The sequence below is a fragment of the Lissotriton vulgaris genome, chromosome 7 (assembly GCF_964263255.1).
Source record: "Lissotriton vulgaris chromosome 7, aLisVul1.2, whole genome shotgun sequence".
NCBI classification, from domain to species: domain Eukaryota; kingdom Metazoa; phylum Chordata; class Amphibia; order Caudata; family Salamandridae; genus Lissotriton; species Lissotriton vulgaris.
Window position 1 is genome coordinate 1,641,363,032 of NC_141695.1, and position 21,931 is coordinate 1,641,384,962.

Below are 21,931 nucleotides of genomic sequence, written 5' to 3' on the forward strand. Positions count from 1 at the left end.
TGGGTCAATCACACAATGACAGTGGCCCAATTATGAGGCCAAAGTCCTAATCTGAGAAGACGGTTCCATCCTACATACAACATACCTTATATGATAACCATTGTATATATGTTCCGTAGGTTTAAACCTTCATCCTACTGTTTCTGTAAAGCGCTCTGATATCTGCAAAGATCTTGTTCGCGCTACATAAAACTTTAAATAAATAAATAAATAAATAAAGAAATAAATAGCTCATAGCAATCCTACCGTGTTGGTGTATGTGGTTTTGACATACAAAGTCATATCTTATGAAAGTTGTGTATACTTCTAGCACACTCTCACATCATCAGAAAGTGGTACATAGCTACACACCAATTATACATCAGATTCTCACTTATTAATCTGGGTGACGTATTGCTTCATTTCCTTTACGGCACAGTCCAATTTGTTGAAGAGTTGCAGGTAAGAGTCTTGGATGTCTTTGTCTTCTTGCTTCAGCAGGAAGCTCAGCCCACGCTCCTCTTTGCTCATCCCTCCATTTAGTTGCCCAAACCCACTGTCCATTAAACTGCTATCTGACCCATCTTCTTCAGGAAGGCACTTCCACGAGGGGGCAGCCATCGTCGTGATGCAATGTTGCGTGTAGGACATTGGATTTAAATTGCCAACTAAACACAATAAACACAGTATTGGATACTTAAACTAACATATTTAAAAGAATAATAACTATATCAAAAGAAGAAATAAACCAAAATTACATTCCTTTTAAGGTAAGCAGTACTTTGCGCATTTGCAAATTCAGAAACCAAATGTAGGCAGGAGCAAAATGAGGTGTGTGTGTAAAAACCCAGCACAAATTCAAGTTGTCTTTTCAGGACATCTGTTTTTCACAAAGAAGTGTCCTAAAAAGTACACTTAAGTGCACTTCTCTTTTTCCTATGGTTGATTTGACCAGACACCCAATTTTAACAGGGGACAAGGACAGTGCAAGTATGCAGGGGACTAAAATGTCCATGTACATGCAGGCTCACAGTACTCTGCCACTCAAACACATGAACACTGTGGTATACAATTATAGTTCTACCTGCAAGGGTTAAAAAGTAAAAATGCATTACATGCATGCATTTCCTTGTGTGCAGAAATCCTGTAGAGGTATCTGAATTTTAAGGAATAGTGCGAACATTATTGCACATCTACAGTTTTCGCCTGACTGATTCCACTAGGGAAATTGTCAGTTGAGAATGTCTCAAAGAAAGACAACAAATTGAATTCCATAGAGTAAACACAGATGTACATGTTATGCTTCATTACTACGCAAAAACTGCTATAGACCTGCCCCACACAAGGATATTGCTGTTCAGTGGGTGTGGTAAACACCCCTCGTACTCCACACAACTCAAAATCTGGCTTAAATGGTTTTCTAAGGGGAAGGCAATTTATACCAAAGGAATATATGGTAAGAGTGGGGTCGCTATCTCAAACCTTTTACTTCTAGACTCCTAAAGACTCATAAATTAGTGCACAACAGTCAATAACAATGAAAACCTTAGTCGATCAGAGCACCCACCACCTCACACAGAGAGGAGGATCAGGAGGTACTGCGTTGTGATACACTGCTAGGGAAAAATATTTATTCCAGGAAGTTATAAAAGTGTGTCACAACTTAAGTGCTCCTGCGTAGTTCGTTTGGTCGTAGCACGCCCCGTCCCGTTATAGGGGCAGGAAGACCCCTATGATGAAGCATGACACTAAAGGACTTTTTAGTGTGTGAGGGGTATTTTAACAAGCACATTGTGCTCTCATCTTTCTAAACCTAAGAGAGAGCCTAGTATCACTCAGAAAATTAAACATAAAAATTATCACTTTTTCACCTTGATAGAATCTCTTTGTTTATACAGTTCTGCTAGGAGGGTGATTCTATCAGTACCTCTACGCTTCCTCTTTTTGTTTTGGAGTTATAAAAGTGTGCCATGAAAGTAAAGCAAAATTATCTAAAGGTGTTCTCATACATGAGATAAAAATATAAGCTGATAATATATATATATTTTTAATTTGTTGCTACCAGTTGCTTAGTTTGTCAGAGACAAACAATGTTTTCGACCTTACTTGATTTTTCGCGCCCTCAGATCACTTATTAGGAAGAGTGACATGTTAAGTCTCATTATATTTGGATAAGGATGTGTGCATTAACTGCACAATTAGTGATGCATAAAACACAGTGGTCTCAATGCCTTGCCTCTAATCAGATTCTATTTCTGCTCAAAAAATTTCCTGTATTGTTATTCAATGTTCTAGGTTGTAAAGCATACTCAAGTTTGGATTACTTTGTGGCTGCTTTAAAGCTTCCTCATAATTGTATACACTTATTCAGTGAAAATAAAAAAATAAAAAATAAGAAAAGGATTGACATGAGCTGCCCACATATGATGCACTAATAAGCTTAATTATTGTTGTGTTGTGTATCAAATGTTCAAGTGTGTAATAAGTGTACATATATTTTTTAATGCATTATACACCAATTTTAATACAACCGTGCGTTACAAGTAATAATGCTACTGATAAAAGTTGCTATGTTCCAACATGATAAATGCACCAGTCAGAACGATATGAACACGATACAAAAGCTATAACAAAATAATGAATTCAAACGCAAATAAAAACACATGCACACCTTTCGCATGCAAATAAGAAAATAAATTCACAGCACACACCTTGATCTGGATCTAGACCGCAGAAAGAGGGTTTTCGTCCAAAGCGAATACTGAATGACCGTCCAAGTGAGGTAGTGCTTTTGGGGTAGGACACATCCATGAGGTTAATGTGACAGTTGGTGGGGCAAAAGTCCATGCTGCCCAGAGGGTGAAGCTCCAGTGAAGCACGCTTGAAGGGGGGGCTCAGCTTTGTCTTTAGTTCATCAGAAAACTAAAATAATGACAAGAAACCTCATGTTAAGCTTGTGATTTTTAAGTCGTCGTTGTAGGGCCATGCATTTTTGACAATTTGAAGTTTAAGAAAATAAAAATGCAGTTTCCTTCATGAGCAGCCTTCACCTGGTTACCAATTGTGGGAAGTCGCATACTATGGCGTGTGGGCCTGGTAAAATTGCCATCCCTAGGCTCACCATTAGGGGTCAGCCACTTAGTAGGGTGAGGTACTTTCGCTATTAGGGAGTAACTTTTGGTCCTTCAGGGACCTGGCACTCCCAGCAACACAATGTATTCCTTGAATTTAGTAGAGCGGTGGGTGCCATTTCCAGTCTTCAAACACCCACAGGGAAAGGGACTGTTTCCCCCCCTCATTAATGCTTACAATACCAAGTGTGATCCAGTCGCTACATACGTGCAGGTATTTGGAGCTACCACAACACCGCTCCCCTCCAAGCAGAGGAAAACCGCATCTATCAGAGCTTTTTGCACCATCCGCCATCTAGGTCCAGCTTTATCATCCACTTAGAGCTACATTTACACTACACCACACAAAAGGTTGATTTGGTCCCCCTGCTATTATGGCTCAGCGTATGGGATAACCCAATAGGCGTCACTATGTAGAGACGCCATCCTGGATTGTCTTTGTCTAGACAAGAGGTGCACAATTCCATGGCTGATTTACATCTCCAAAACCGTGCACGCCCTGTGTTTGTCCCCCCTGGTCACCACTCCTTGCAGCATTAATAGTGAGGGGAAACTAAGGGTGAAGTGATATTTGACAGAATACAGTGCGGAACTAAGGCTGAAAACCGAGTTATTAAAGCCCTCAGTATTTACCTCTTACAGATCCTCTGCTTCCGCTGAACCACCCCTTTTATCTTTCCCTAGATCTTACGAATTGGAATAGGTCTCTCCTCTTTTGGTTCAGAGCAGGGGTGATTAGGTGGCTCCTGTGCTTTGTAGGAGATTCCAACTCTCTGAAATGTTCTGCCTTGCCATGTCCTAGTGAGGACACATTAGAGCAATCGTTGTTGCATGTAATGTTTTTTTGCAATTATTTCCACCTCCCGCTCAAACATCTTCTTAAGTCCCTTCTTATGAACCATGGGCAAACGCAGATGCAGAGAAGCTCTGTTTTGAGATGCAGAGAAGCTCTGTTTTGCTTACAATTGTTGAATACCGCCGATATCTGCTCATGGGTTTACTCCTTTCTCAAAGTGGCTGTTAAAATTAGAAAATCAATGGAAGGATAGCCAATAGGAGTGATTTATTTGTGTGTGGCCCTTTTTATATGCATGACATTTTATTAACCTAACGATTTGATAATGTGCATTCTTGGTTTTAGGCATATCTTTGGTAGACATGTCATTTAAATCTGCAGGCACAATTGTATGGTTCTGTATGCTTTTCTTTACTTATTTGTGTGTATTTTTTGTGTGTCTTTTATGGCCACATATGGCCGAATAAAGATTTCTTGAATTGCAATATCACAGTAGAATTTTGCTAAATTATTGGCCATATTTCTTGTTTCACAACAGAGCACACATTGCACAACCACATCAGGCTCCACCATGGTTGGCCACTTCCTCAGTATCCAATGAGGGGACACAATGACCCACTATCTCTTGGAACAGCCGGGTCAAAGGAAAAATTCCCCTCCTCGGTGTAAATGATGGAAGAGGTGTCCAGGAACACGAGTGACAGTCATATTTGAGTTAAGTACTTGCAGAGCTCTCAAGTTTCAGGGAACATGTGTGTGTAGTTCTTCCAATCGCGGTTTTTTCTTTCAATTCTGAGAGTGGTAGCCATTTGTATCCAATCACAGTTCTACAAATCCCAAAAATCAGAGACCTGGACTGGAAGAGTTATCAAGTATGTACCTGGAAAATGGGAGAGCTTTTGCTCTAAATCTGCAAAGATGTGTTCCAAACTAGCTCTGCCACTCTTTCAAGCATCTTCCAAGTATGCAAAAGATTCCATAATATCTGCCATCAATGCCCAAAAACCCATAAATGTCAACCACTTGTGTATATATGTGGCCAGAGGGGATACCTTAAAAGCCCCGACAACCTAAAGATTCTATCAGGGTACTGACATCAAACGTTCTCCGGCGAAAACACTAAAGGAGGGGTTCTCGGAACAGAGACGCCAATCGGCAGCCATGCAGATGTTAAACATCTGCAAATAAGGATTGCCATCTCTAGCCTAGACCCTTCACATTTCCCACATTGCTCACAACAGCTTGCATGCAGACATGAGATTAAATTGAAACCCTTGCAATCTGTCTAAGAGGGAATTATATCTTCCCCTTTCAATTATGATGTAGTTATCATAGCCACAAACAATATAATACTAAACACTGTACACCCATGGAAGTGTTGTGCGCATAGGCTTTTTGCTGCAATCTGTGTTTCACATCAGCAGTGCTTTCTTATAATGCTTTAGACGTTCACATATCGTCAACATATGAAAAGTACCTGTTGATAGCTAATGATCCTTTTGCTGATATTCTCCAGTTTTGTGTCACATATATTCCTGAATTCATACTGCGGCATGGTAACCACAGCACTGCTGAGAGAGATCAAATTTCGACAATTCTGGACAAATGTGTCATCGTCTGCAGCAAAGGCTTCTAAGATCTACAGAATAAAGAGAGTGCAACATACAACTTTTTAAAAAAATAAACATGCTGCATCTCGATCTTTGCTCTAAAGAATTCTTAATGATAATTTCCATAAACAAATTATCAAATAAACTTACTTAACAATATGTGCAAAGTCATTCTGATGTACCCTATTTGTTTACAGGTGCACCTCTCAAAGACACTTGAAGTAGACTGTAATTTGCTCATAGGCATCTGGGGTTCAGATCTTGAACTCTTTGAAGTTATATAATTTAAATGACTTGGTCAATCAAATGCGTATTCATCTCAGGGAAATATGAGTATTTTGTTTATTCAAAAGTGGAAGTATGTTTCCTGATGTATCGAAAACAAAAACAAATATAAAAAGAAAAAGAAAAACGTTTGCAAAATCAATACAAATACCTGCTAAAAAGTAAAACAGTTAAAAAAGGATTGTGTTGTGTAATTAATGCATCATAGAGCTAAATAAGTAAATATGTGATAACAGAGTGTTCTTTTGAGATGTAAAATAGTCCCTTATGCACTGCAATGGAGGCGGAAGGTTGCATCCAATCAGTCAAAAGAAACAAGATGAGAGTAAAATGCTTCTATGGGCTGATCCAAGATGTGAGTGACAAAATGCCCAATTTAGAGTTTGACAGATATGGCACTCCGCCGCTAACGTAATGGAGTACCCTGCTCGCTAAACCCTCAACGTGCCCACCTCATTCAGAGAGGGGCAGACCCTAAGCATTTTGTTGACGGAGTTCCCAGTGGCTCCGTTGATGGACAACTTCCTCCGACAGCCTGACGAAGTATGTCTGTCGGAGGAAATCTTTTATACCGTCAACCTTATTGAGGGTGGATGATGTAATGTCTTCCATCAAAAAACTGGTGGTGGGGGACAAGGAAAAAATAGAGAACCCCGCCTCATCATACCCTGGGAAAAAATAACAAGAGCATGGGGGTCACTTGTTTTTCAGAAAAACACTGCCAACTTTGGGAGTCTGTTTTTGAAAAACAAGCAAATTAAAAAAGTTTGATGAACGGTCATCAAAACCAACAGCAGCAGTCCACCAACCCATTTGAACATTGAAAGGCGCTGCAGTTCCTTTAAATGTACAGCGATGACCTCTGGGCTGGTGGGCATCTGTGAATTTGGCGGATGGATGTTTTTCTCTGCCTCCCTGACAGGCCATACTGCATCTGTCAACCCATAAATCAGGCCCAATGTCTCCAGCCAATGGTGAAGGTTCCTGTGCTAAAGAAGCCAATAGCTAAAGGATCCTGAAACAAAACCCTTAAGAAGATGAGTATGACATGAAACCTTGGGAAAAATGCAATGATACCTTTGATGCATCATTGCTACCACATGACATCAGCTTTTGCTTTCAATGCCACAAAGAGCTTCCTGCCAAAGACCAGCACTGTTGACGTGGCTAAAAAACAACACACCTTGGCAGTTATACTGAAGCAGCCTCGGGGCTCAACCGTCCTCTCCAAAACGTAACACTTGATCCCCGCTGTGCTCGCGTACTCGTACACAACGCCATGTTCCAGCTGGACGTTGTCCACAGTCAGGCTGACGAGAGGCGCCCCTTCGCTGATTATCAAGTGGGAGTTGAAAATGTGTGCCAGATCTAGAAAAGTAAGACACGTTAATAAAAACTAGGGCATTAGAAAAAAAGCTGAAAGTAAAGCAACTGTCTGAGGAAATAGCAAGAAAAATAGAACATGACCAATTTCAAATCAGATGTGTCAGTTACGCTGATCCTTTTGTGCAACGGAAACGGTTGTTGCTCACAGGAAGTGCAGTACCACACGGTAGGAGATTTGCAAAAGGTACAGTGAATGGTATCATCTAATCAAGGCAGACATTTCTTATCTGACACAATCTTTGGTAACACCATTGCTGCTGCTGATCCAGTCTGATATGTATCCCAGCCACAGGAAATGCAGATATCAAGTTTTGCATACGTTATTATTTATAGTACATCTAGACTGAAAATGAACCGGGAACTTGTAGCTACCTAAGTAAATAGCATTATCTGCCTGCTCCAAGCGCATGATGGTACTAAAGGGGGTGGTAATGGACGGAGTATCTGAACCAATCAAACACTCACACCCAGTCAAAAGATCTGGGTTTAATCCATCACCGTTCTTTAGCCCACTCTGCCACCCCAGTTCAGACATGGCTATATGCAAATCAGTCTGACCCTGTGCCTCATGGGAACAGTCCAGCCCGAACTGCCAAGCCATGTCTTCCCTGGACCGGAAACAAGCTTCCGAGGACTGGTTTCTGGCATTCCAGCCGTCTTCAGCCCGGCTTGCTTGAATCCAGTGGCAAAGTGAGCAAGAGACTCACGTCTGAGCATACCCTGCCACACTTATGGCGGCCAAAAGCGGTACAAAAGGGGGTGGTAATGGACGGAGCATCTGAACCAATCAAACACTCACACCCAGTCAAAAGATCCCCCTTTTGTACCGCTTTTGGCCGGGGTGAACACTGTGAGTATATACAGTTTAAATGTCCGATCTCTGGTCAAACACCAGGCGGAGATCTTTGATATTGTGACTAATGACTCCCCAGATGTGTTCTTTATCACCGAGACCTGGCTTCAGGACGCTGACATCGCGATTTTAAATCTTGCTTTCCCCCCAGAATATACAGTGGCCACTCTTAACCGCGGCTCTAGAGGGGGTGGCATTGCGATGGCAGTGAAACGTTGTTTTCCCTGCGAATGGAAAGAATTAAAACTCCAGGGCTGCGAATGTGCCCGCTTTAGAATTTCTCTTTCCCACTGCTACAGCTTCTCAGGTCTTCTAATATACCGGCCTCCGGGCTGCGATGCGGCCTTTAGAGCCGCTCTCCCGGACGTCATTAGCATAGAAGCGCTTGGCTGTGCTAATTTCAATGTGGTTGGCGATCTCAATCTGCATTTTGACTGCACATCCCAACCTGCTATTAAGAGCTGCCTAGCCGATTTAGAAGCCTTGCAGCTCCTACAAAAAGTGTTTTCCCCTACCCATTCAGGTGGTCATACACTGGATCCGTTCTTCACCACCTTAGAGGATATAATCATGTATCCATCCGTCCCGCTGACATGGACTGATCATATGCTGGTGAAGGCAGCCATTCCTGTGGCAGACCCTATATTTGTGGCACAGAACAAAACCTCTTTTTCTCGCCAGTGGAGCAAATTAAAACTAGAAGATTTCCACTCTCTACTTGGAATGACTCCCTTACCTACCTTCTCGGATGTTGAGGGAGGGTACGACTCTTTCTGCGCTTGGATTGAAACGGCCCTAGATTCCCTTATCCCCTTGGTGCGCTCCAAGTGCCGTACTAAGGCTCATAGCCCGTGGTATGATGAGACCCTGGCGTCTCTCAAGAGAGAGTGCAGGCAAGCGGAAAGGCAATGGAGGAAGGCCTACGACCCCGTGCGTAAATCCTGCTATCTCACTTTGTCCAAGGCATACCATAGAGCGGTCTGCCGAACACGTGCTGCATATTACGCGCAGGAGTTCCGGGACAGCCCTAATCCCTCTAAACTTATCTTTAAGGTTCTAAAAGAGCTGACGACTAAGAGGGCCTCTGCTGCTGAAATCTGCACAGACTCTCATTGCGAGAGTCTGGCCTCTTTCTTTGTCCAAAAGGTGCATACAATCTATCGCACCTTCCCAACTGCCGTGCATCAATTGGACCTGGATGTCGGTCTAAAGGGCAATACTCCGTCCTTGGATTTGCTGGCCCCCCTTTCTGAGGAGGGTTTCGATCTACTGAGCCAAAAAATCAAATCTGGCTCTCCAGCAGACCCTCTCATACCGACTCAGTTCAAAAACATGCAGGCGTTATGTCGTGCTCCCTTGCTGGCCCTTATCAACACGTCTTTGACCTCAGGGGTGGTGCCCACCAAGTGGAAGCAAGCGGCAGTTACTCCCATCTTAAAAAAGCCTACCCTAGATCCTGTAAAACCCGAAAACTATCGCCCCATTTCACTGCTGCCGTGGCCTGCTAAAATCACAGAAGCCCATGTGAATAGGATCCTGGCCGACCATCTTGCCAAAGCTAACATCTTGGATCCCACGCAAAATGGATTTCGTGCAGGTCACAGCACGGAGACTGCCTTGTTATACATGGTTGAACATCTGCGCTCCGTGCTGGACACCGGACGAACAGCGGCACTCCTGTTGTTAGACCTGAGTGCCGCCTTCGATACGGTGTCCCACGAGATCCTATTGCGGAGGCTAGCGGAAGCTGGGGTTAGGGGCACGGCGCTAGGATGGTTCCGTTCCTTCCTTACCAACAGATCCTTTCAGGTTGCGATACCACCTGGCAAATCCACCTCCCACCCGCTCACCTTGGGAGTCCCACAGGGTTCATCTTTGAGCCCCACTCTTTTTAACCTATACGTGAGTCCGCTGGCTGCGGTAGTCAAACGCTGGGGCCTGACAATGGTGTCCTATGCGGATGACACGCAGCTGGCGGTCACACTAAGTGGGGACTCAGCTGTGGACGCCCGCAACTTCTGTGAGGGGCTACGTGCGGTGGCCAATTGGATGAACCTAAACTGTCTCCAATTGAACACTAAGAAGACTGAGGTGATGGTGGTGGGAAAGCAACTTGGATGGTGGAACGACAACTGGTGGCCCCCTGAGCTAGGAACGATACCTTCTCCTGCCATAGAGATAAAAAACCTCGGGGTATGGCTGGACCCCACATTGAGCTTCATCTGCCAAACTAAGAGGGTGGCTGCCTCCTGTTTTGGCATACTCAGGGGCATCAGGCCGGTGCTCAAATTCTTTGATGCCCCCACTAGACAGCTTGTAGTCCAGGCTTCGATCCTATCCAGGATAGACTATGCCAGTGTCTTACTTGCAGGTGCGAACAAGGCAGAACTCATGCGGCTGCAACGTGTGCAGAACGCGGCCGCAAGAGCGGTACTGGGATTGCCCCGTCGTTGCTCGACATCTAGAGCATTGCAATCGCTCCACTGGCTGCCTGTCGCTCGTCGGATCGAGTTTAAGGTGCTTTGCCTAGCTTTTAAAATTTTGAAAGGTATAGCTCCACCGATTCTGACGAATTTACTGACCCCATATGTTCCTTCTCGATCCTTGAGATCGATGGGTCAGAATCTGTCTGTTGTTCCACGTTTTCTGCTGAGCAGGATGGGTGGCCGCTCCTTCCGGGTAGTGGCGGCCAAATTGTGGAACTCTCTGCCTAGTGAAATCCGAGCTATGGAGGATTTACTGCTTTTCAGACGTGCTATTAAAACTTTTCTTTTTAATTAATTTTCCCGACTTTACTGCATGCGCTTTGTGATGTTGTGTTTACCTTTCCTGGCGCCAGGACGCCCCTTTGCTGGGGCAGCTGTGCGCCGTATAAAAACCAATAACATAACATAACATAACATAACATTCAAGCAAGCCGGGCTGAAGACGGCTGGAATGCCAGAAACCGGTCCTCAGAAGCTTGTTTCCGGTCCAGGGAAGACATGGCTTGGCAGTTCGGGCTGGACTGTGCCCATGAGGCACAGGGTCAGACTGATTTGCATATAGCCATGTCTGAACTGGGGTGGCAGAGTGGGCTAAAGAACGGTGATGGATTAAACCCAGATCTTTTGACTGGGTGTGAGTGTTTGATTGGTTCAGATGTTCCGTCCATTACCACCCCCTTTTGTACCGCTCCAAGCGCTTGATTGGCAGATGACACTCCTGCTGGACTGGCCATTTTGGCCCACTGTAGTTTACCAGTGGGCTGTAGGCTATGGGTCTGCTTTTAGAGCAGGGTGAGCTGCTATGACCCATCAGCTCACTCATTGCTCCATTCCAGTCACAGTCACCTGCATGTGAGGCCGCGGTGGTCAGGGCCGTCTTAACAGCATTATAGGCTTACCAGGCAAAGCAGTGTACTGGGCCCTGGCTACACAACCACTCACAGGAATACAAATGTTTAACGGAGAATGAGTGTTAAATTCTGGCCTGAACGGGGCCCCTATGCTTATGGTGCAGTGGTTAATGGATAATATTTCAATAAGCCTGAACTTAGATGGCCTGCAGAAAAGGTTAAGGATGAAAAAGCGGTGAAGGCTTGCACAGCACTTCTGTTCGGATGCAGAGAGATATTGTGAGCGAGTTGGGGAGGTGGGGGTCTTGTAATGAAATGGAAACAAAGAACAGGAGTTTTAAGAATGCCTTATATTGATCAAATACTCAGATGATGTTGTGGTGGCAGGAAGAGGTGGCTTTATTAGCAGAGAGGTTGAAAACCATGCAGGAGCAAGGCCGTTGACATTTTTTAATGAGGAGAAGGTGCTCTGCAGGACACTGATTGCAATGCTATTTTAACAAGCAAATTTGCTGAAAGACCGAGGTGTTAAGAGATGATTTGGCAGTGGAGGTGCGGACAAAGCTGTTGAATGTTTATTGATTAGAAGACATTGACTTATTGCCGAGAGCAAGAAAATGCCTGAGTCAGCAGGGAATGAGATGGGGTTGCAGATGTAGAAGATGCACAGAAGAAAATTGTTCTTTCCCTGGAACACTTGAGTATAGTAAAGGGATAGGCATATAGTGTTATATGGCTTTAATGTGAAGATTAAAAATGGGCAGATCCCAGTATCATAGAGATGAAAATAATATCTGTGACGATCGATGAAGCAGACCAAAAAACCTGAAGACACTGAATGAACCTTTGTGGACATCCATTGGTGTTGCTACAAACAGGGAGTGCAAGGAACACCACTTTCTAACATGGAGAACCACAAAATAAATATAAATGTATACCTTATCAATAGGACTGATACATTGATTTGATTTGATTTATGAATTTGTAGAGCGCGCAATTTCCCATGGGCGTCTTGGCGCTGTGTAGATTCAGAGAGACTCTGGATCTTGCAGAAACAAATAACTAACTAGAGGTAAATAGCCACGTTTTTACTTCTTTCCTGAAGGAGAGTAGTGATGGGCTGTTTTTGACAGATAGTGGGAGGAGGTTCCAGGCCCTAGCTGCATGCCGCAGAAATTCCCCCCCCCCCCCCCCCCCCCCCCCCCCATCCCCCATCTGGCCTTTTTATACTTAGGAACATTAATCAGTTTGGCATGGCTGGATCGAAGATTCCTAAAAGGCTCGTATAGTTTTAAATGAGTTTTTAGAAACTGGGAGCCATATCCACGAATAGCTTTGTAGGCCAAACATACAGACTTGAACTTTATTATTTTGCGAATTGGGAGCCAATGGAGGGAACTTAGTTTGTGTGCAATTGGTTCATACTTGGGGACATCCAGTACCAGCCTCGCTGCTGCGTTTTGCAGGCGCTGTAGTTTTGCTAGGAGCTGGGCCTGTACTCCCGCATACAGGGTGTTCCCATAATCTAGTCTTGATAGGGCCAGAGATGTTACCACCGTTTTCCAGGAATCAAGGGAGATAAAAGGCAGGAGCTTCCTTATCATTTCAGGATGTACCACACTGAAGATGCCAGTTTGTTTGACTGGGCCTCAAAAGAAAGTTTGTTGTCCAGTGTCATACCTAGGTTTTTCACCTTGTTAACTGGGGAAGGGCAGTCACCCACACTGTGTGGCCACCATTCCGGGGACCAGATATCTGGATCTGACCCTAGCAGCATTACTTCGCTTTTGTCTCCGATTAACTTTAGGCAGATACTCTGCATCCATTGACTTGCGACATGCAGTTTTTTAATTTGTCTGCCGTCTCTTTTGCATTTTTGGCAATAGATACCACTATTTGGGTGTCGTCGGCGTATGACACCGGAAGGAAACCACAATTACTTATAATTGCCGCTAAAGGTGCTACATACAAGTTGAAAAGGCTGGGGCTTAGGGAAGACCCCTGGGGTACACCACAGGGGGCTTTAAATTGTTTAGATTTAGCCCCGCCCAACTCTACTGTGAATGTTCTGTTAGACAAGTAAGATGCCAGTAGCGTTCGTGCAGAAGTGTGGACTCTGGCTTCGGCCAGTTGGGTCAGGAGTGTTCCATGATTTACCGTATCGAAGGCCACAGATAGGTCCAGAAGAACCAAGGCGGCCTTTCCTCCGGCATCCAGAACACTTCTGAGTTCTTCTGTTGCCATCAGCAGAGCTGTTTCCGTCCATGTCCATCTCTGAAACCAAACTGCGAGTGGTCTAGGGTATTTCCATCCAAGAGAAATTGGGCCAGCTGTTTATTCAATAATTTCTCTAGAACTTTAGCCGCAAAAGGAATTCTCGTAATTGGTCTGTAGTTCCCAGGTTCATGTGGGTCTAAATTTGTTTTTTTAAGTAGTGGCAACACTGAGGTGGTTTTCCATGCATCTGGGAACTGGCCTGATTTTACTATTTGTAGAAATAGCTTTTCTAGTTGCTCTCTTAGCAGCTCAGGGAATAGTTGCATCACCTTCGGTGGAAATGGATCCGTTGGACCACCGGACCTGGTGGTTCTAACAGCCTGCAGAATCTGTTCAACTGAAGGTTGTGTGAAATGAAACCAAGAATCCTGTTTTGGGGGAAATGGTCCCTCATTGCGATCACTGTTTGACCGTACAGGCAGATTCTTGTCAGTCCTTATAAATGACTCATAACTGAGGTCATTTTATTGATGAAGAATTGGCCCAAATTATTGCAAAATTCTGAACTGATAACTGCCGGTTTGTTGTCAATTTTTGTTAGTTTTTTTATGGTGGTGAAGAGTTCTTTACTAGAGTTTTTGCTTCGTCAATTCTTTGAATAAAATATTGACTTTTTTCTGCTAAAATCAATTTTTTGTAGATAGCCAGGGAAATTTTATATTCTTCTTTCAGCCCTTGGTCATAGTTGGTCCTCCATCTCTTCTGAGCTTTTCTACAGTTTTGCTTTTGCATCATAAGTGAGTCAGTGAACCATGGTTGAGAGGGGGTTTCCTCCTAAAGGTGGCTTTTTTTAAAGGAACAGCAACTTTGACCGCTGAGTTTATCCAGCTTGTGATTTGATTTGAGGCAATGTTGCTGTCTGGTGCTAACTCCAGAGTTAAGAGTTGTTCCATTAATTTTGGGGGGTCTATCCTAGACCAATCATTGTATGTGGCTTGCATGGGTCGCAGGCAGATATAGTTGCCTCCTATTTCACCTTTAAGGAAAAAATTATTACCTTGTGGTCTGACCAGGGGACCTGCAAGGTATCTACTATCTCCATGTCGCTATTGGAGGTAAAAATCCCATCTAGAGTGTGCCCTGCTTGTGGGTATCCTGCTTGACAATCTGTTCCAAGGCTAGATTGGTCAGTGCATCTTTCAGAGTGGTCATGCTCGTGTCCTCGCTTTTTTCTAGATGCACAATAAAGTCACCCAGGACAGTATAATCTGAGCCCTTAACGCTCGACTCTAGAAATGGGCTGAGTAATTAAATCAGAGGTATTTTGGCATTGGTAAACTCTTGAAGGTAGGTCTATTCTTTGAGGAAAGAAGTACCCCAACACACACCCTTCATTTATCTGGGAGGGTTACAAGAGTTGTGTTACAGTAGCCCCATCTTAACTTTAATAAAGGCGTAAAGGGGCCTTGTGCAAGATGTCAGCTTGTGAAAAAATATTGTTTCTGCTTTCAGTGCTATCAAACATTGCCGATACCTCACTCTTCACATGCAAATGCTTATTTTTAGATCAAATAAAACCCATGGAAAACAGTTAAGTAGTAGAACATGCTTAGCATGTCATGTAATCTTCCCCTAGTAAGTGTTCTATCTTTAAGCAGAAGGTTAATATAGGCATGGGCGGAAAATCCGTTCCGCTCGCGGATTTTGCGGATTTTCGGGAAATCCGCAATCCGCGAGATTTGCGAATTTCCTGCAAAATCCGCAAATCCGCGAGCAGCGGATTTTGCTCGCACTGCTCGCACTGTTCGCGTGAGTTCGCGCCCCGCGAATAAGTGCGAAATTGCAGAAATACGATCTAAGCAAAACTGAAAGTAACTACTTACCAGGTTCAAAAGTTCAGGCACATCATTAGTAGCCATTTCCTGTAGTGCTTCCTGAGGGGCCCCTCCAGAGTTCAGTTGCCAGTTGAAACTATTATGTGACCCTGCTCTGAACCTCAGAATAGTTACACATATGCCACAAAGGTCATGAATTACAGCTAAGGGAGACAAGCAGGAGCCAGGCTGGAAGTTAAAATCCATTAATCAGCCCCTAACTCATTATTGTCAGTTGGGGCAGGGCAGGTGTTGTAACTAATTTTGCAACAATGAAAGCACTTAGCAAGTGCAAAAGATCACTAATCAGGGCGCACTAAGGAAGCAGGTGCCAGCTAAAAAAATATTCTGTGACACATTAATCAGCCCCAAATTAATTCAGGTCACTTGAGGCAGGGAAGGTGTGCTTTGCTTTGCCGAAAATAATGTACACTGGACAACCAGAGGGTGTGGTGATGAAACAGAGGGTGGCATGGGTGGGCCAGAGGGTGGCATGAGTAGTCAGAGAGTGGCAGTGGTGACAGAGAGTGGCAGTGATGAAGAAGAGTGTCCCAAACAGGTTGGACACGTAGAAACAACAAGTTCGCAAAACTTGCGACCCGACAGGTAAGTTCGCAAATTGCGGAATTGTAAAAACCCTCGCGAACTGGCAGAAACACGGGCGAACACAAAAAAAAAAAAAATCCGGGAATTCGCGGATTTTGCGGATTGCGAATCCGCAAATCCGCAAAATTCGCGAACGCGAGATCCGCAAAATTCGCTCATGCTTAGGTTAATATAGAAATGTAGAATGATACCACATATTCTTGGGAAAGAAAGGAACACACCGGGTTATGTGTACTAATTATATCTGAGTATCTTAGACATGTATATAATAACTGATTTTCCACTCATAGGGATATATTTGATGTTATTTATTTTTGAGTACTTTTGATCTTCTTATCTCTTTATAGTTCTCTTGTTATCTCCTTATTTTATCTTTTTTTATATATATATATATTTTGAATTATTTAGTTTACAAAAGACATTTTCACATACAATACTTAGGATAATTTCACATAAAATTTGAATTATATAAAACCACATAAACATGGTGTAGAGGGTTTTTCCTCAACATATAGTCAGTAATTATTTGGATACCATTTAGGGAGAAGACATGATATTCACATTGTCATGGCACCCAAAGATTTTTCTACAGTAACACATTATGCAACATTCTTCAATGAAGAAGAAAACCTGCATACGCATGCCGCAGTACGGAAACACAGGTGTTTCAGATACAGGCTCAAAGGCATCATTAATCAGAAACATATTTACCTGCTTCTTGATGGCTGTCATTCAGCGGATCGAGGTCCTCCTCTTCCAGTGAGTTGTCAGGTTTACTGTGATAGCAAAGACTACCATTCAGGCATACATCTGGCATGGTTTTGTGAGCTCTCTCTTCTTCCGCCTCTTCGTGTGTGCGGTAAATCCATTGGTATGCACCCTGTGAATTCAAGGGGAACACATTCGATGGCAATATGGTACAGCTAGGTTAAAAACATCAACACAATCGTTCCTTACATATGCAGGTTTGCCTGGAAATTCCACTTGTCCTGTCGGTTTTCTTATGTGAACAGGTAGTGTGCATGGGGAAGAGGTGTGGCGCAGCAGCCAGGGAGGCTGACTTCAGAACACAGGGGCTCACGGTTCAATCCCTGGCGCCGGTGGCAGGTCAGTCTAGTACCATGTGACTCTGGGCAATAGCTCGCTTAATCTTCCCGACGGCCCCCAGCGCGATTTACACTTTGAGTCCCACAAATTGGTCTTTTATTGAATCTATGAGGGATTACCTCTGACACTCACTCTCCCAATGTTGTTCTAACTTCTACAGAACATTACTGTTTGGTGACGAGACGTGCCTTATGAATTTGTTGAGCTGATGTCCCAATGAGCAAGTACGCGGTCCCTCTCTGACATGCTATGATATGCAAGAGACACCACAGACTGAGAGCATCATGCATATTGCATTTAACGATGTTTCTATGTATTTCTAGGAAAATATATATTTGCAACAAATATTCCGTGAGACGTCTGTGTTGGTAATCTAGAACTGTATATGTTTCTTACTTATGAGTCCTACTTACTTTGCAGCTGGTGATTCGTATTGAAAATGTTTGTAATCTGAAAAGCAAATCGACTCTTTCTTCTATATTAGAAATGATCATAATAAAAACTACATAAAACAATAAGAATTGAATTTGAATTTGAATTTGAAGGGATTTGTATAGCGCTCGTACACCTGGCGGTTTATTGGCGCTCACTGACAATTGCTACTTGGCAGGTCGGAGAGAGGGGAAAGGTGAGCGTTTAAGATGGGAAGGCTTGGGTGAAGAGGAAAGTCTTCAAGTCTCTACGGAAGAGGGGGTACTGGGTGCAGGTTCTGAGGTGCAATGGAAGAGAGTTCCAGAAGACTGGACCCGTGGTAGAAAATTTAGAGCCACCCCACTTCTTCCGTTTAAAACGGGGAACCAGGAGAAGGTGGTGAGAGGCGGATCGAAGGTCTCGTGAAGGCGTGTAGGGTTGAATGGTTGAGTTGATGGAGGAAGGGGCAGAACCTGTCCGGGCTTTAAAGATGGTGCAACCGAGCTTGAATAAGATGCGTTGTCGGACAGGGAGCCAGTGCAGGGTAGAGAGGAGAGGGGTTACGTGATGTGACTTAGAAAGGTTAAAAACCAGCCGAGCAGCCTGGTTTTGGACAAGCTGAAGGCGTCTCATAAGGTAGTCGGGCATGCCATGGTAAAGGATATTACCATAATCTAGGCGAGATGTTACCATGGCTATCAGAATTAGTTTGAGCGCTTCTGGGGCGAAAAATCGAGAGACTCTGCGGATAGTCCTAAGTGAAAGGAAGGCTGAGGAAACCACAGCAGAAACTTGAGAGTGTAAGGAGAGTTGATTATTGATTTTAAATCCAAGGGTTTTGACAGAGGGTACGGGGGTGGGAGGGGGGCCAAGTGAAGGGGGCCAAAAAGAAGATGTCCAGGGACTGGAGCAACCACCCGTTAGCAACAACTCTGTTTTGTCGGGGTTGAGCTTCAAGTGGTTGAAGTTCATCCAGTCCTGGATAAAGGTCATAATGGACTGGACATTGGACATAGACTCAGGGGTGGAGGAAAGGGAAAAAATTAGCTGGAGGTCGTCGGCGTAATTGTACACAGAGACCTCCAGACGCTGTAAAGCAAAAATGAGGGGGGCAATGTAGAGGTTAAACAATAAGGGGGACAGAGAGGAGCCCTGGGGAACACCACACTGAATTGGTTGAAATTCTGCAGAGAACTCTCCCAGACGAACCGCTTGAGTCCGACCGTTCAGAAAGGAGGATAACCATAGTAGCGCTGTTCCTCTGATTCCCGCCGCCTCGACACGTGAAAGTAAGATGGTGTGATCCACCGTGTCGAATGCGGCGGAGAGATCTAAGAGGATCAGGGCCTGATGTTGGTTGGTATCCATTCCTTGTCGGAGATTGTCCAGAACCGATGTTATAACGGACTCAGTTGAGTGGGCTGGGCGGAAGCCGGCCTGTCTAGGGGCTAACACGCCGTGACTTTCCACGAACTCGCTCAAGGTTTTAACCACATACCGTTCCAATACCTTCGCCAGGTAAGGCAAGAGGGAAATTGGACGGAAGTTGACTGGATCGGAGGGGTCCGCTCCAGGTTTTTTTAGGATTGGGACAATCACAGCCGATTCAGTGCATTTAATTAGAAAACGAGCATCTGAATGAAAAAAATAATTATGCATTTCAAAGCATTTATGTAATCAAAGAATTATGTAATCGTGAGACTTGTAATTAGATGAAGAAAGGACCAACATTTTGTCAAAACTCAAATTTTCTTTGCACAAAATAGATCCACAAACCGCAAACCAGAATGCTCAGGCCTTACCAGTGACTCCTGCTGGCTAGACCGAAATGCTGAAAAATGCTCCAGAACCTCAAGAAAGCTGTCGTTTGCAACACTACTGCCATTAACTTTCTGGATGCACTGCCCAGGATGAAGACCAGCCGCGGCAGCAACTGAACCTGAGAGGGGAGAGCAATCCAGCGTTAGACCAAGACCCAAAGACACCATAGAAACATGTGCAAGAAGTCTGTGTCGCTTACAAGGAAGGACATTGCTAAAGGTACACAAATCACTCTGCGCCTCATGTGACAGCAAGAACCAGCATTTCAAAAGACAGCAACACCTCCCATCAATAAAAGTGTTACAGCACAATATTAAATGATCTGCTGGCTAAAAGGCTGCTCAGACAAGTATGCTGTCTGTTAGGGATAGTCAAAAATGAAAATTCTGCACTGTAAATTTATAGCAAAAACCCAATTCCCAATGTGGGATATACCACATAACTAAAGGTGTTTCAAATCTTGCTAAAGTGGCTGATTTCCAATACCATTAGGATAAGAATTAGTGGTCCATCGTAAACTGTGAACGCCAATCTATTTATAAATAGGGTTGGGTTGGTAAAAAGATATTAATAACGTTTCATTTTCAATGTAATTCATACTCTTTTAGTACATAATCTAGATTATTTAATCTCCTAAATAACGGTACTTTTTTAAAAAAACAATTAAATGGCTGTGATTAAGTTTGACAATTTAAATGAGACAATCTTAACATTTGCCAAACTATTAAGTTATTTCTAGCTCTGGTGTTAAGCAAGAACTTTAAATTTTAGTAAAGTTACATTTAATATGCTTAAATATAAGGACTTTCAAACAGCCGTAATCTTCCATTGGTTACTGTGTCATTCACATTTCTCCTCCACCCACTACACCATGTTGTAATGGGTCAGCCCACTTCAGAAATTGTCTAACTTCACTGTGAGTGGCAGCATTCTCCTGGTTAACAAATAGCACATCCACACAAGATAGTTCCCCTCATTATCTGTGACTGCTATGGCAAAGAATGTTTTTTAAGGTCCAAAAACATTTTTGCTTGTAGCCAATGTTTATTTTCTATACTTTCAAGGGCTCTGAAGCTTCTCAAAGTAAGGTTTAACAAAAACCCTGACAAAACCAAACAAGATTTGACAACGTCAAAAAGCTGGCAGCCAATGCCAGGCTTGTGGGCTTTGCCAATGCTTGTTATTTATTGACTCATTTATGTGTTTTTGTTGTGCGAAGCACATCCATCCACATGACTGTTTCAAGTCACAATCCAAGGGTGGGCAAACTCGAATCTGGGGAACTGGGTTTGAGTCTCGGCAATGACGCTGAACATCCTGTGATTCTGGGCAAATCACTTAATCTCCCCGTGCCGAACAAAAATGAATGTGTCCTCGTGCAATGCAGCTGGTGCTATGTAAAGCGCTCTGATACCCGATTCGGGTCAAGTTCGCTCTATATAAAACTCTGTAAAAAAATAAATATTATATATGTATATACATATACATGTTCCTGGTAGAAGTGCAAGGACTCAAGCATTTACATGTTGGGGAATCATGGGCTTGACAATAGCCCTACATACCATTATTATTCCATTGGTTAGACCGTCGGTAGAAGGTATGTCATTGAAAACCCTGGTCTCGTTCAAGAGAAGGAGAGGTAAGGTTTGGCTGCTTTGTTTTCGAGTATATAGATCTGGAAATTTCTAAGGCCGATATTCATGGTCTTAACTCATTTTATTCATAGAAGTATCTAGAATCATAGGCGTTCTATTTGTTAAAGTAGAAGCAAAAGCTGCTCTCATTCAATACTTTTATTAAAAGGTCCAAGTTATTGTTGCGTGGTTCCTTTTAAGGTCATAAAAGTTATCCATGCATTTCTTCCTAAACTGCTCAAGAGAAAAATGTCCACTTGTGAAACAAACATTTTTTAATGATGATTCTCGTAAGGACTAGGACATTCACCTTTTCGTAATGCTTACCTCGTTGACTATTATGCAATCCTTTTACACAGTTTTCTTATAAGACATTCAACCTAAGATGTAGGCTGAGTACTACTAGATCTCAGTAGTCTATGCTAGATTTTGGAACCAATATTTTAATGTGTAAAACACCTTGGGCACCAGAAAAAATGTTTTTATTCATTTATGGAATGTTAATGAGTGGCAGCTATGTCCTTACTTGTACTCAAACCATGCAAATGGAAGCATTAATAGGAGTAGTTTTGGGGACGTTTTCTAGAAAAATGTTCACAGGTGTCAGAAAACTCCCACGTCAAAGTCTTATATCGCTTATTAAACGGATACAAAATAAATCCAACCCTCCTTTGTGACATTCTGAAAATAACCTAAACAAATCAGCTCACCCACATCATCCTAAATGTCTCTACTGCATCATAATCACAGTCGATTGTTAAATAATCCCATTCCAGAATTGTATGCCCTGTCCAAGAGCAAAGGAAGTGAAACCCAGCCAATCAGAAGGGACAACCAAGTTTCACTAGCAAGCAAAATACTGAAACTAATTAGCTGCACAATGT

General features: G+C 43.3%; 1 protein-coding gene across 1 annotated transcript in view; it reads right to left on the reverse strand.

Moving 5' to 3' along the window:
* Nucleotides 1-21,931, reverse strand: part of PREX1 (phosphatidylinositol-3,4,5-trisphosphate dependent Rac exchange factor 1) — an 863,840-nt gene that overhangs the window by 156,389 nt on the left and 685,520 nt on the right. Inside the window, exons 21-26 of the mRNA XM_086932617.1 lie at nt 19,395-19,531; nt 16,786-16,954; nt 6,985-7,169; nt 5,384-5,545; nt 2,691-2,901; nt 374-647 (exon numbers count right to left, since the gene is read on the reverse strand). Coding sequence (XP_086788743.1) covers nt 374-647; nt 2,691-2,901; nt 5,384-5,545; nt 6,985-7,169; nt 16,786-16,954; nt 19,395-19,531 — 1,138 coding nt within the window. The remainder of the gene's footprint in view (nt 1-373; nt 648-2,690; nt 2,902-5,383; nt 5,546-6,984; nt 7,170-16,785; nt 16,955-19,394; nt 19,532-21,931) is intronic.